The sequence below is a fragment of the Girardinichthys multiradiatus genome, chromosome 18 (assembly GCF_021462225.1).
Source record: "Girardinichthys multiradiatus isolate DD_20200921_A chromosome 18, DD_fGirMul_XY1, whole genome shotgun sequence".
Taxonomy (NCBI): Eukaryota; Metazoa; Chordata; class Actinopteri; order Cyprinodontiformes; family Goodeidae; genus Girardinichthys; species Girardinichthys multiradiatus.
In genome coordinates, this window is record NC_061810.1 from 51,228,252 (window position 1) to 51,243,402 (window position 15,151).

Sequence of the window (15,151 nt, forward strand, 5' to 3'; positions counted from 1 at the left end):
CTTGCATCTTATACTGCTCTATATTTACTCTCACTCACTTAAAACTGTGCACATATATTTATATTATATTGTAGATATGTTTATACTGTTTCATTTGTATTGTATTGCACCGACTACGCCAAAACAAATTCCTTGTATGTCCAAAAGCTTTTCTGATTCTGATTCTGATTCTGATCTGATTCTGATTAATGAACTTATACAGTGAATCGGCATCACTTGGCTGTCTGCCTGAAACCTTTTATGAAGCCCATATTTCAGTGATTCCAAAAAAGGACAAGGACCCATTAGATCCAACTAATTTCCACCCAGTCAGTTTTATAAATGTGGATTACAAAAGTCTCGTGAAGATATGAACGAGACTGGAAAAGGTTTTGCCACTGCTGGTTCATTCTGACCAGGTGGGTTTCGTTAAAGGATGAAACAATCTTAGGAGTCTGCATCACTTATTTTGGCACAGTTATGGGAAAGATGTACCGGTAGCTGCCTTCTCCCTCAATGCAGAGAAGGTGTTCAATCGAGTGGAGTGGAAGTTTTTATGATGTGTTTCAGAAAAAATTTGGTAAGGGATTTTTGAGTTGGATTAAGGCAATTTATGCAAAACCAGCTGCAGCTGTGGTTATGATTGGATCTCACCTTTTTTTAAGTTATGAAGAGGCACCAAACAGGCGGATCTGTCGTCCCTAATCTTGTTTACATTGGTCAACCAAACACTAGCCACTTCCATAACGGATGAAACAGATACCGAAGGGGAAGTGGCAGGCTGCATATGGAGCTGAATTGGGTCCATAAAGTTTCGTCAAACAAAAATAATTTGAACCTGAAAAAATATTTTGAACTTCCCCCAAAAAAATGTGAAAACTGGAAAAAAGTTTTGCAACTGAAAAAAAACTGATGTGAAACTGGAAAAAAAAAACTTCAAAACTACTTTTCAGATTCAAATTTTTTTTCTTCGAACTTCCAGATTTTATTTTTTTCGGCTTCAAACTTCTGGCCCTGTTTTGGCATGGGGGGCGGGGCCTCAGATCACGTGGTGAGGAATCATGACTGACAGCTCAACACAGCGGCTGAACAACATATTCCCAGCTGTTGCATTCAGGGACCGTGGGGACTGGAAATATCTGTATTACATCATTGATATTCTATATATATGTGACTGGTTTAGATAACATGCTTCACCGATAGAAGCAGCTTACGTGAAAACACGACGCGCATCTCAGAGGAGAAAATATGATCTTGACAGATTTGCACAGTATTTTATGTCCATGTTGGAGATTTCCCATCCTCTCAACGTAAAGCAAAAGAACCGCCAGACTAAGTGGCGGGAATGAAACCAGATGCAAAACGAGCCGGTATTTTCCAAATATCTTTGTATAATTAAGCTTGGACTTGTTTTCACATGGACTGGACTCGGGTCTCGGTTTCTGGTGCATATTTGATTTAAACGTGTTTGGTCTTCATTTAGTGAAGTGATTCACAGCCAGGGGCTGAAAAAAACTCTTATTTTTCAGGTTCAAATTTTTTTGGTTTGAAGAAACATTATGGCCCCAATTTAGCTCCATAGCCGCAGAGCATAAACTTGTTTTATATGCAGACTCTTCCTCTTCCACTCAGTCTCTTCTTAATGAGGTGGATTTATTTTCTCAAATTTCTGGTTATAAAGTTCATTGGCATAAATCAGGGGCTATGGCCGTGTCGAAAGGATGCCACCCAGCTATGGTTCATGCTGGTAATTTGAAATGGCTCTCAACAGGAATAAAATATTTGAGTATTAAATTATGTGCAAATTTATCAGAAATAATGCAGATAAATATGATCATAAAATCCTCACAAAAATTCAATTGATCTGGAAAAATGGAAAATGTTGAATTTAACCCTTTGGGGAAAGATAAATACTGTGAAAATGATTATTGCGCCACAGTTTAATTACCTATCAACGGGGTTCCCAATTTCAATATCTTGAGACTACTTTAAGCAATATAATCAAACAGTAACAATATATTTGGAATAGTAAAAAACCAAGGATACAATTACATACGCTGTTTATAACAAGAAAAGAGGGCGGGTTGGCATTACCAGATGTAGAGCTATATAACATGGCCTTTGAGATGAGTGAGCTCATTATATGAAGAGTGGCACAGATCCGGGGCGGGTATCTATTGAACAGGAGAAAACTGCCCCCTTTAGTTCATTTGAGGTTCTATCACAAAGAACCCCATTTACAGGTCGGGAATCTAATCCAAATATACAGCACTCTAAATATATGTTTTATAACTTTTTGAGAGTTTCACCATAATAACAATTATATTCTTCGCTCTGGAATAACCAGCAATAACGATAGGGAAGAAAATATTTTTTTGGGATTCCTGGCTGTCTAGGGGCATTAGAAGTATAGCAGATATTATAAAAGCTGGTATTTGTAAATTTGACATTTGGAAATACCTGCAAATAAGTGGGCTGAAGAAAATAATGAATCAGGTATCCGAATGCAATACGGTGAAACAGACTTATTTTAAACTTCCTCAAAATAGTCAGTTGGCTTCTACATTTTTTAAAATGTCATCAAAGGCAAAGTATGACAATAATGAGAGTCTGAGATCTGTATGGTAGAAAGAACTGAAGGTGGATATACAGGTCCTTCTCAAAATATTAGCATATTGTGATAAAGTTAATAATTTTCCATAATGTAATGATGAAAATGTAACATTCATATATTTTAGATTCATTGCACACTAACTGAAATATTTCAGGTCTTTTATTGTCTTAATACGGATGATTTTGGCATACAGCTCATGAAAACCCAAAATTCCTATCTCACAAAATTAGCATATTTCATCCGACCAATAAAAGAAAAGTGTTTTTAATACAAAAAACGTCAACCTTCAAATAATCATGTACAGTTATGCACTCAATACTTGGTCGGGAATCCTTTGGCAGAAATGACTGCTTCAATGCGGCGTGGCATGGAGGCAATCAGCCTGTGGCACTGCTGAGGTCTTATGGAGGCCCAGGATGCTTCGATAGCGGCCTTTAGCTCATCCAGAGTGTTGGGTCTTGAGTCTCTCAACGTTCTCTTCACAATATCCCACAGATTCTCTATGGGGTTCAGGTCAGGAGAGTTGGCAGGCCAATTGAGCACAGTGATACCATGGTCAGTAAACCATTTACCAGTGGTTTTGGCACTGTGAGCAGGTGCCAGGTCGTGCTGAAAAATGAAATCTTCATCTCCATAAAGCTTTTCAGCAGATGGAAGCATGAAGTGCTCCAAAATCTCCTGCTAGCTAGCTGCATTGACCCTGCCCTTGATAAAACACAGTGGACCAACACCAGCAGCTGACACGGCACCCCAGACCATCACTGACTGTGGGTACTTGACACTGGACTTCTGGAATTTTGGCATTTCCTTCTCCCCAGTCTTCCTCCAGACTCTGGCACCTTGATTTCCGAATGACATGCAGAATTTGCTTTCATCCGAAAAAAAGTACTTTGGACCACTGAGCAACAGTCCAGTGCTGCTTCTCTGTAGCCCAGGTCAGGCGCTTCTGCCGCTGTTTCTGGTTCAAAAGTGGCTTGACTTGGGGAATGCGGCACCTGTAGCCCATTTCCTGCACACGCCTGTGCACGGTGGCTCTGGATGTTTCTACTCCAGACTCAGTCCACTGCTTCCGCAGGTCCCCCAAGGTCTGGAATCGGCCCTTCTCCACAATCTTCCTCAGGGTCCGGTCACCTCTTCTCGTTGTGCAGCGTTTTCTGCCACACTTTTTCCTTCCCACAGACTTCCCACTGAGGTGCCTTGATACAGCACTCTGGGAACAGCCTATTCGTTCAGAAATGTCTTTCTGTGTCTTACCCTCTTGCTTGAGGGTGTCAATAGTGGCCTTCTGGACAGCAGTCAGGTCGGCAGTCTTACCCATGATTGGGGTTTTGAGTGATGAACCAGGCTGGGAGTTTTAAAGGCCTCAGGAATCTTTTGCAGGTGTTTAGAGTTAACTCGTTGATTCAGATGATTAGGTTCATAGCTCGTTTAGAGACCCTTTTAATGATATGCTAATTTTGTGAGATAGGAATTTTGGGTTTTCATGAGCTGTATGCCAAAATCATCCGTATTAAGACAATAAAAAACCTGAAATATTTCAGTTAGTGTGCAATGAATCTAAAATATATGAATGTTAAATTTTCATCATGACATTATGGAAAATAATGAACTTAATCACAATATGCTAATATTTTGAGAAGGACCTATAGATAAGGACACATGGCGCAAAATAGCTTCATCTTTGGGATGGTTTATGAGAGATGTGCGAGGGAAGTTTACTCACAGCAAGATAATGCACCGATTTTATTATACACACACCCAACTCTTTCAAATGGGAATTGTTCTGGAAAATCTAGGTTGGAAATGTAAGAGACAAGAGGGCACATTTATTCATGTTTTGAGGGCCTGCCCTGTGGTTCAAGCTTTCTGGAAAACAATAATTAAAAAATTGAGGCATGTTTGGGCATGCATCTACCAATTTGTGCTTTTAATTATTGATCCCTTACTGACCTACTGTGTCAAAAAGTAAATGTACTTTGGTGCTAACTGGCTTTGTTTTAGCTGCTAGAGTTATTATCCATAAGTGGAAGAGTTCAAAAGATCCAATTTTTAAGGAATGGGTTAAGGCCATGACAGAACTAGCATCTTATGAGTTATTAGTTGTCAAGATATACAGGGGTTGGACAATGAAACTGAAACACCTGGTTTTAGACCACAATAATTTATTAGTATGGTGTAGGACCTCCTTTTGCAGCCAATACAGCATCAATTCATCTTGGGAATGACATATACAAGTCCTGCACAGTGGTCAGAGGGATTTTAAACCATTCTTCTTGCAGGATAGTGGCCAGGTCACTACGTGATACTGGTGGAGGAAAACGTTTCCTGACTCGCTCCTCCAAAACACCCCAAAGTGACTCAATAATATTTAGATCTGGTGACTGTGCAGGCCATGGGAGATGTTCAACTTCACTTTCATGTTCATCAAACCAATCTTTCACCAGTCTTCCTGTGTGTATTGGTGCATTGTCATCCTGATACACGGCACCGCCTTCAGGATACAATGTTTGAACCATTGGATGCACATGGTCCTCAAGAATGGTTCGGTAGTCCTTGGCAGTGACGCGCCCATCTAGCACAAGTATTGGGCCAAGGGAATGCCATGATATGGCAGCCCAAACCATCACTGATCCACCCCCATGCTTCACTCTGGGCATGCAACAGTCTGGGTGGTACGCTTCTTTGGGGCTTCTCCACACCGTAACTCTCCTGGATGTGGGGAAAACAGTAAAGGTGGACTCATCAGAGAACAATACATGTTTCACATTGTCCACAGCCCAAGATTTGCGCTCCTTGCACCATTGAAACCGACGTTTGGCATTGGCATGAGTGACCAAAGGTTTGGCTATAGCAGCCCGGCCGTGTATATTGACCCTGTGGAGCTCCTGACGGACAGTTCTGGTGGAAACAGGAGAGTTGAGGTGAACATTTAATTCTGCCGTGATTTGGGCAGCCGTGGTTTTATGTTTTTTGGATACAATCCGGGTTAGCACCCGAACATCCCTTTCAGACAGCTTCCTCTTGCGTCCACAGTTAATCCTGTTGGATGTGGTTCGTCCTTCTTGGTGGTATGCTGACATTACCCTGGATACCGTGGCTCTTGATACATCACAAAGACTTGCTGTCTTGGTCACAGATGCGCCAGCAAGACGTGCACCAACAATTTGTCCTCTTTTGAACTCTGGTATGTCACCCATCATGTTGTGTGCATTTCAATATTTTGAGTAAAACTGTGCTCTTACCCTGCTAATTGAACCTTCACACTCTGCTCTTACTGGTGCAATGTGCAATCAATGAAGACTGGCTACCAGGCTGGTCCAATTTAGCCATGAAACCTCCCACACTAAAATGACAGGAGTTTCACTTTCATTGTCCAACCCCTGTACAATCTCAAAGGTCTGATCATTGTTAACAATCAGAAGCTGGAATTAGATTAATAATTGACCCAGATGTTGGGACCCAGCCATGGGTTACAACATGGATGAACATGAACTGAACTTAATTAAAGGCCGGTATGAACTTTTTTGGAACTTTCAATATAAATCACATTAACCTAAACCTACTCCTAACCCATCCCATGAAGAGGAGGAGTCAGAGCTGGAATCTTTGACCCAAGAGCAGGTTACCCCCTCCGCTTGGTCTCATTCTCATAGCGGCTAATGGAGGGACCAGACCACACGTCAGCTGAAGGCCTTGAAACTTGCGAGCAAGTAAGGTTTCAATTTCAAAGAATCCTTGGATCAAAAAGTGGCTACGATTATGCCGATCGTATGCAACAAAGTTAAGTAATGATGGTACTCCTGTATCCAGCATTCATTTATTAAAAGGGGGTAATTGAGACAAGCTCGATATTCTCACAAGGCCTACAGGGGCAACTTGTGCCCCAGAGAACTCTCCACAGCAGCTCTAATTGAAGCAGTTTTTCAAACTACAGTTCAGCCGGCTGAATACAGCCCCCCCCAGCTGCAACACTAGTCCCTTTGTTCAGCCACCGGGATGACCGGACAGCTTCGCTTCCCTCAACTCGTCGCCCAGAAACCTTTTCCTCAGCACGGTTCACGTAAGAGGTGGTGTTTGGGCAGAGAAGATTAGTTTAGGATGAAATAATCTGAATGCTTATTTCATGACATTTGTTTTTGTTGAGAAGCTTAGCTATTTAAGTGCTCACAGACTAACTGCTCAGATAATGGTGTGTTCTGTTTTAAGTTATGATACATTTTTATTTAAAGGGTGTTTTTTTTTTTTTGTAGCACTAGAAGCCTTTATTTTTCAAGAGTAGGTAGACAGCAAAGACATTCAGCAAAGGTCATTGGGTTCGGGATTCAAACCCAGGACAGCCACATCGGGGACAATAGGCTCTGCACACAGTCACGAGCTTAACCCCTACACCACCAGCGCTGCGCCATAAAGGGTGTTTTTTAAACACAGATCAGACATACAGTGCTGTCAACGCTTATGCAGTTTGATCCTTTTATTGATGGTATTTTAAAGGTACATATTTGACTTTAAAGAAATGGTAGCAAGCTATAAGTTTCCTGTTAGCTCCAACTGCTAACGGCTAGCGCCAGTCAAGTTAGGGGTAACAGGTGACTCGCCGCTATCTAATGAGTCCATAGGCTTTGTTGTTACTAGGTGAGGGCCAGTTAATAAATGTTGTTAGTTTCCAATCTAGGAAAATATTTCCCCAAATATTATTTTGCTAAATAGCTAATTAAACACCAGTTAAAAATAATGTATCCAGAAAGGTAGTTGGTTTTATTAAAAGTAATGGTTCCTTAAATATTGTACTAAATAAAGGCAGCTAATTAAACATCGTTAAGAATTAGCTATCCAGAAGGTTGGTTTATTCAGCAAATCATTCTTTAAAACATTATTTTATTGAAACGTTTTATCTGATCTTGCATTGTGATTGGTTGTTTGAAGGTATACCAGTTATTGTCTAAGTTATTTCCAAGACTACCTTAACTTAATTTCCAGAGTCTTCAAGATAATCCTTTGTTCTCAAACATAAATAGCATTGAATGGCAATGTTACATCATTTTATTGGTCACTGAGTTTCGACAAAAATTCAACTTGGAAAACTCACCTCTATTTCCGGCCCTGTCTAATTACTCCACTACGTTCTCCACTCCAACCAATCAGCTTCTGGTCTGCATTCCTCTTCAGCCAATCATTGCTCAAGGCTTCACTTTGAAAGACCTTCATACACAGAATCTCCTGATCTTCAGCTGAGCTTCGACCCTCCTCCACCCCATCTCCACCATCAGGCTTCAAGCTCCTGGGGGAAGACTTCTCTAATTCTAACCCTAAGATGTTTATCCAAGCTCATGTCATTATCAGCATCCATGTCTTCCACCGGGGTCCGAACACCAAAAGAAATCAAACATCAGCTAATAAACTTCTCTAATTGCCATCTCTGTGTTTCTCTCATTTGTGAGTCTTTCCAGGTTGAAATGGTTTTCAACCATCTTTGATTCACTTGTTCATATTGTATATAGTTGGTTTTCTTTATTCTTTCATTCTGTTTGGTAGTTTAGTTGGGTTGCTTTAGCATAGTAAAGAGTTGATGATTGAAATATGTTTCACTTTGAGTTTACTTATTTTTTGTTCATAAGTTCTTGTGTTTTAAAAAATTTTGTGAATTTATTCCATGTGTGCAGAGTTTTCCTGTTCAATAATGTCAGAGCTTGGCTCACCCCTTTCATTATTGTCCTAATACCACCGCCTTACTGTGCTGGTATTTACAGGACAACACTTAGACCAAATTATTATTTAACAAAATAAATAAATGTTTTGTTAAATATTTTTAAATAAAATAAAAAATATATTCAGAATAATAATCACAACACAGTCATGTTTCATCCTCCTGTGCTCAAACTGTTTAAGGAGGATAAGTAACCTAAATATGTTTAGCAAGAACTACTGGACCTTCGCCCACCTTCCTCGGTTGCAGCAGAAAGATTTTAATAATCCTGTTTAATCTGTTTGATATAGATCTATTCAATCAGACTCAATCATTTTGAGACTGATCAGGATCTTACCTGCAGTCGATCAAACACCTAAAAAGGTCGAGCTCTACCACTTCCTTCCTCTCTCCTAAGTCTTCGAGGAGACTCTGTCCTTCCTTCTGTGTCTGAACTTGCACCATACTGATCACTGAGCTCCAATTAGCCAATCAATCAGTGACGGCTCAGGTTTTATCCAATCGGTACTCTCCATCTGTAACAGTGGACCTCCTGGAACTAGGGGACAATGCTGATGCTCACAGAGGTCTGATCTGTCTCAGGTGCTCAAACAGAAGGCAGCTGGACTTCTTTTCTTCAAGAAACAAGAAAACTAGTCCATCTGCCTCCTATTTAGGTACTTAGGACTGTCCTGTCTTGTTTCACCAGTTGTGTTTAAATCCGTCTAGATTCTTGGGAACTTTCATCTTCCTGATTCTTGGGTCACAGGGGGTCCATGTAAGTTTCAGTTTGCCGTCACTCGGGTGAAATCCTGGCCTTTAATTGGACGTCCTGTTAAAGAAGACACAATCAAACAACCGGACACCAACCCCCTGCTGAACAACGAAGATCCAGGCCTGCTCAGACCCAATTGTTTGATTCTCTCTGTTCTGTCAACACATCTTCGTCTGGAGATGGATGACCAGATTTGGTGTCACTGCAGGGGATGTGTCAAAGAAAAGAACCAGCCAGGTCCTTAAAATTCTGTTTCAGTCCACCGCCCACACACGGTTCAGCCCGTTATAAGTGTGATGGAGTAGCAGTCTGTTACAGATCAATATTTGACCTGAAGGTGAACAGAAACTTTAACAACTAGTAGGAAAGCAAGATCCAGTTCACAGTGGTTTGTGCCAAAAAAGCCAGTGTAAATTAGACCATGCGAGGTTCTATTAGGAAGTGAAACTGGATCCAAATGTTTCTATCAATAATCTTTAATCAATAAATTCAAAACACATTCAGTCAGAAAAAGTTTATTTTTCTCTAAAAAAGTTGCAAACAGAATTTATTAAGAATCTAAGTGTCAGATCTTGAATCAACCCAATCAATCAGGTTCTGATCAATAATCAAGCCTGATTATCCAGTTTTATCAGGGTGAACACTTGGGTGTTTCTATATTTTCTTTCAGCAGTGTTTTCACCAGAACCACCAGACAACAGCCAGTTGTGGTTCTGTGATCTTCTGCTGGTTGGCCCATTAGTACATGAGGTCAGCCGCACCACCGCTCAGCTCCACATCTTTCTTCCCCTGGAACGGGAACTGAATCCCTGCAAGCCGGATCAGAACCAGGTTGAGTCCATGGAGGACGAGGATGAGGAAAAAAATCCAGAAGCAGCTGTCGTAGCGCTCCGAGTACATCTGGAAAACAAAGTTTTCCTCTTTGAAGTTGCAGATGAGCTCGGATAGGCGGTGGATCTTCACTTCACATGCAAATAGGATCAGAACCAGACAGCTGGTCACACCTGCAAAACAAACACAAAGAAACTGTCAGGAACAAGAACCAGAACCAGTCGGGATTGTACAACTCTACTTCAGGAGCTGTAGAATTCAAAATGAATCTGAACTTTGATGGTTCTGACCGAATGTCCTTTAACATTAGACTTGTGTAGGCTTGGTTGTACAACACCTCAGTAGAACAGGGTTCATCTCTTTAGAGAAGAGAACAGATGTCTGGACAGGTCCCGGGATGATCTTCTTAACTGAGCCCGGTTGCTCCTGCCTCCTACTCTCTTATCATCCTCAGACCAACTGATCCATAATTAATCGGTAAAGGCTTAATTAGAGAGTGTGTTGGCCTAAGGTGGCAGTATATTGGTTCTGTTTACTCCTCTCATGTTTTAACTAAAGCAATGCACCTAAAAAGTATTCGCCCCTAGCAGATTTCTTCTGCTGTTGCCTTTTTGTAAAACTTTGAGATCATCAAACAAAATGTGAACCTCAGACCAAAGATAATCTGTGAAAAACAAAAAGCAATTTTCAGTTTCATTTTTAATGGAAATAAACTAAACTTGTCACTACGTGATATCATTGGCCCTCTTGTTAAATCTGTGATTAACTAAATTTATTTGGTTTAATTTTTCTACCCACACCAGACCCATAGAATGAAGAAATCGCTTAACTAGAACCTGTCTGACGAGATGAAGTAGGCTGAAGGATCTCAAAAAGCAACACATCAGCCGTGATCTAAAGAAGTTCAAGAACAAACGATAAACTCCTTTACATCTATCAGTGTTAAAAGGGCTACAATGTTTTGGGACTCCAATGAAATATAGTTCTACTACATTATCCACAAAGGGAGAACAAATGGAACAGTAGGGAACTTTCACTGGCCTACCAAAATTATTTCAAGAGCGCAATTAAATAGGACCAGCACATAATACTAATCCTATTTAAGGGATTTTTAGTTTTACTTGACAGTACTACATCTGTCAGTATTATTAGCAGGGGTGAAAGTGAGCCGGTACTGTCCGCTACTCCGTACCACTAAAAGATTCTGCGCCGGTATGCAGTACCAGGAAGAGGGAGGAGCGGCTGTCTGCTATGAAGCCGTCATCCAGAACTAGTTATGGCTGCAACAACTCACGAGCACACAAAGAAGATCAGATCCGCTACCAACAGGCCGTCTAAAACACGACTTAATCTGTTTATAAATATATTTTTTTCCCCTCATTCCAGATACTTTCTGAACTGTTCTGCTATGATGGAGCCTCAGTGATTCTGCTTTGCTTCTCTCCCCTCGGAGCTCGAGGTTTTTATGAACGGCCAGCCTTTAAAACAACTAAGTAAAGGTTTTATACTTAGACCAGATCTTGAAAGTATAATAAAAGCTTGATATATGATCCGGTTTGTCATTCTAAGCTTGAAAAAGCGCTCAGCGTGTCATGAGATGTTGCCATGCAGTGCTTGGTTCTGTCTCAACAGACAACAAGAGACTTAACAATGTGGTTCTTAAGCTAATACATGCATATATGCCCCCAGTAACCCCCCCCCCAAGTACCGGCAAGCTGTTTTTTGTTTTTGTCAGGTTATATGCGTCTGATTCTTTTTGATGAAAAACATTTTGTCACAAAAGACACAAAAAACAGAAGAAAACTGTGAGGGAACAGTCCGGTATATTCACTGTCTCATGTTTCCTAACCAAGTAAACTTTCCAGTTGCTTTGGAGGACCAAAGCTGCTGTTCTTCTTCTACCGATTAGTAAATATATTGTGTGGAGTCTCACAGCAGATACAGGTCCACAGGTACAGTCCCACGGGGCCTTGCAGTGTCTCGTAGGGCCGTCCAAAGGTGTTGAAGAAGAAGAAGCCAGAGGCCACGGAGGAGAAGAGTACCACAACACTACAGAAAAGGATGATGATGACGTGGAGGCCGGCTGGGATTCCACTCAGCAGGTCTGGAAAGACTAGGTGGAAAGAGAAGAAGAAATGGGGATTAACAGTACTTCCTCCCAACTTTATTAATTTTCCAACATTTGAGTTTAAAATAAAATTTCACTACAGTAGGTCTTCATCAGACAATGCTGTAACAACCTTTAAGGAATCGTTTCCTTAAAAAATTCCCTAAGTACTACGGAACAACAACGCAGCAGAGGGGATAGTTGTTGCTAGTGGTACAGCTTCTATGTGTAGCATATAGATACCTCTGTAGTTATGCTGCTACAGGTGTAGGCTGCTGAAGGACATACTGACTACTTTTCCTTACTCTGCTACTTTCTCCTACTACTCTCCAATGATACATTATCTGCACTTATCGCTGCCTTAACTTTATTTTCTTTCTGTTTTCTATTTTTCTCATCTCCAAAGAAAATACACCTGATTGCAACGTCCCTGAATTAGTAGCTGGACAGTTTAAGACATATCTGAAAACAAGAGATTTACATTAATATACGAAAAGTAACAGGACCAGTCAGTCAGTCAGTCATTTTCTTCCTCTTCTTCCATAGTGGGTCGCGGGGAAGCTGGTGCCTATCTCCAGAAGTCTATGGGCGGGAGGCAGGGTTCATCCTGGACAGGTCGCCGGTCCATCCCAGGGCAAGTAAGTAACAGAACCATTCTTTACTCATTGTCTGAGATTACATCAGGCTAAATATCTCCTGGTTTAGGATGACCAAAATTATTTACAACAAGAAAATGCCAGAACACAGAGAGAACACTTTTAGACTTTTCTTTTATAACTTGCATGCACTAAGGATACTATGCCTTTAACGATTGGAGAAAGTTCAGATGATGAGGTCATTGTTAGCTCCTGATAGGCAATTTTCTTTTACATCTAAGCTAAATGGAGACACACCTGTGGATGTATTTTAAAGTAAAAGGTCAAAAACGCTTTGCTTGTTTGTGTGACATTATGGGAAAATCAGAATCAGCTTTATTCACCAGCTTTTTACACAGGATCAAGGAATTGGACTTTGGTTCCACTTTAGAACTACTTTCAGTTCCACTAAAAGCTGAAGAAATCAGCCAAGATATTAGAAGGAGATTGTCGGGTTTATCCTTTAGGTATATTTTCCACAGTCATCTGCTACATACATTTCCACAGAACTCTTCTGGAAACCTTTAGAACTTGGCCAGTCTCCGCTGCTTTCTTTCAGGTATTTGGGTCCTGGCTTAGAGCCCACACAGAGCCACAACCTGTGGGTCCAAATGTTCACTACACTGGATGGCTGACCTTGTACAGAGCTCATTTCTGTCAGTGCCTCAGAGGAACAGAGCAGTTCTGATTTGGCCCACTCAGGCAGAAAGCTTATTAGTGAAGGATGGCTGCACCATTAACTGAGACCAGTAACCTCTTTGTTCTGGCCCGTTCTGAAAGGAGGAGAGCAACATCAGAGTAGCTTCAGGGACCGACGCTGTTTCAGAGAACCGACCCGGATTCAAGTTTTGACAAACTCAGCTTAATTAAGAGAGACGAATGCTACAGTTGCGTTTTCTACCTCAGAGAACCAGAACTAAAACCCAAGACTCAGGCTGGTGCATTTCATATTGAATGTGCAGAATCAAACAACAGGAGAAGAAAAATCTGGGTCAGAACCAGAACCAAATGGTTTGACTGCAGCATTTCTGCAGCAATATGCAGAAAGAAACAGCAGAAGCACTCACATTTGCGTGTCTCAGCATAGTAGTCATGGTGAAACAAGAGCCAGAAAATACTTTAATCCGGGTCAGAACCAGAGATTCAGAATGCAACATTTCAAAAGGAGACTGCAGCAACAAGCACCAGGAACAGAAAAAATCTGGATCAGGAAAAGATAAAAGATTGAACTTACAAACTTTCACGGAATCGTTTTGATTAAAATACCAAAACTGGTTTCTGCTGCTGAAACTCTCTTAATTTAAATTCCCTTCCTTTCCTGCGTCTTAGCGCCACCTAGTGGTCAGAGCATGCTGAGCATCTTAGGTGTTTCGGTTTTCAACTTCTGCTTGAAAGGAAAAATCCAGAAAATCTGTTGATGATGATTTTTAACATCATCCAGGAGGATGTTCCTGCTGTTCCTGTTGGAGACCCCCTGGACCTCGTGTTTTTAGTATCAGCCTACTTGTATTTGATTATCTGCACTGTTCTTCTGACACTGTTTATCTTCAGCAGCCTCCTTCATTCCTTCAGGAACCAGTCGGACAACTGGAGGATTCTCCTCGGCAGGTGGACCGGTTGAAGGAAACATCAGGATCAACCAGGATCCAATGTGTTCATGTGGTGACCCAAAGCTCGACTTTCTCACGTCCATTCAATTTGAATATTGTTGATGTTACTGGAATAAAAACTGGGATCCGGAACCATCAGAACATCCTAGGAACACTCATAACTTCTCTGGAGTAGCTTTCAAAACGGAAACTCCGGAACAAATATGGGAGAAATCCAAAGAACATTATATAGTTTATGCTCTTTGATGTTCTGCAATAAATACAGTTTGATAAATGAAACTGTTTTTATTTCATCCTTAACAATTTGAACTAAATCTCATTCTAACCTCCACGGAACCTCTGGGAGTTCTGATCACAACCAGGAGGTTCTGATCCATTCCATGGACCCCCAGTGGGACTCACATGAGAATCGAGACGGTCTGCCCCCCAGGCCGCACTGTTTCACCCTCTCTCCGTGGAACAGTCCGTAGCTCAGCTCTCCCAAAAACTGGTCCAGTTCGGCTCCGGTAGCGTTGACCAGTTCGGCTCCGGTTCGGCAGAGTACGGCCCCGCGGAGCCAGAAGGGCAGCCCGGTGATGACAGCAGCCGACAGGGCGCAGCAGAGGCTCAGAAGGCCCGCGGAGCAGAACAGGACCTGCTTCTGTCGGTTCCGCATGATTGAGGAGAAGAGGAGGGGGGTCCAGGTCAGGCTGCCGGGACCGCAGGTGGGGGGGACTCCATCTGGTCCGAAAAATCCGAACTGAATCACAGAGACTAACAGAACCCAGGAATATTCTGTGTTCTGTATGATCCGACACTCCATCAGAACTTGAATGAGATCAGATGACACCGCCTCTGCTGCTCCAGCCGTCACCATGGCAACGGGGCTCCAATTACCTCCCGGAAGGGCGGAGGGATCATAACTGTCCCGTAAAGTC

At 41.7% G+C, this 15,151-nt stretch overlaps 1 protein-coding gene across 1 annotated transcript; it reads right to left on the minus strand.

Moving 5' to 3' along the window:
* Positions 1 to 9,550: 9,550 nt before the first annotated feature.
* clrn1 (clarin 1) lies at positions 9,551 to 15,099 on the minus strand. The gene is made up of 3 exons (XM_047391741.1): positions 14,637 to 15,099; positions 11,816 to 11,995; positions 9,551 to 10,055 (listed from the first exon to the last, which is right to left on the minus strand). The coding sequence occupies exons 1-3, from the start codon at positions 15,088 to 15,090 to the stop codon at positions 9,790 to 9,792; spliced, it is 900 nt and encodes a 299-aa protein (XP_047247697.1). The 5' UTR covers positions 15,091 to 15,099; the 3' UTR covers positions 9,551 to 9,789.
* Positions 15,100 to 15,151: the final 52 nt, after the last annotated feature.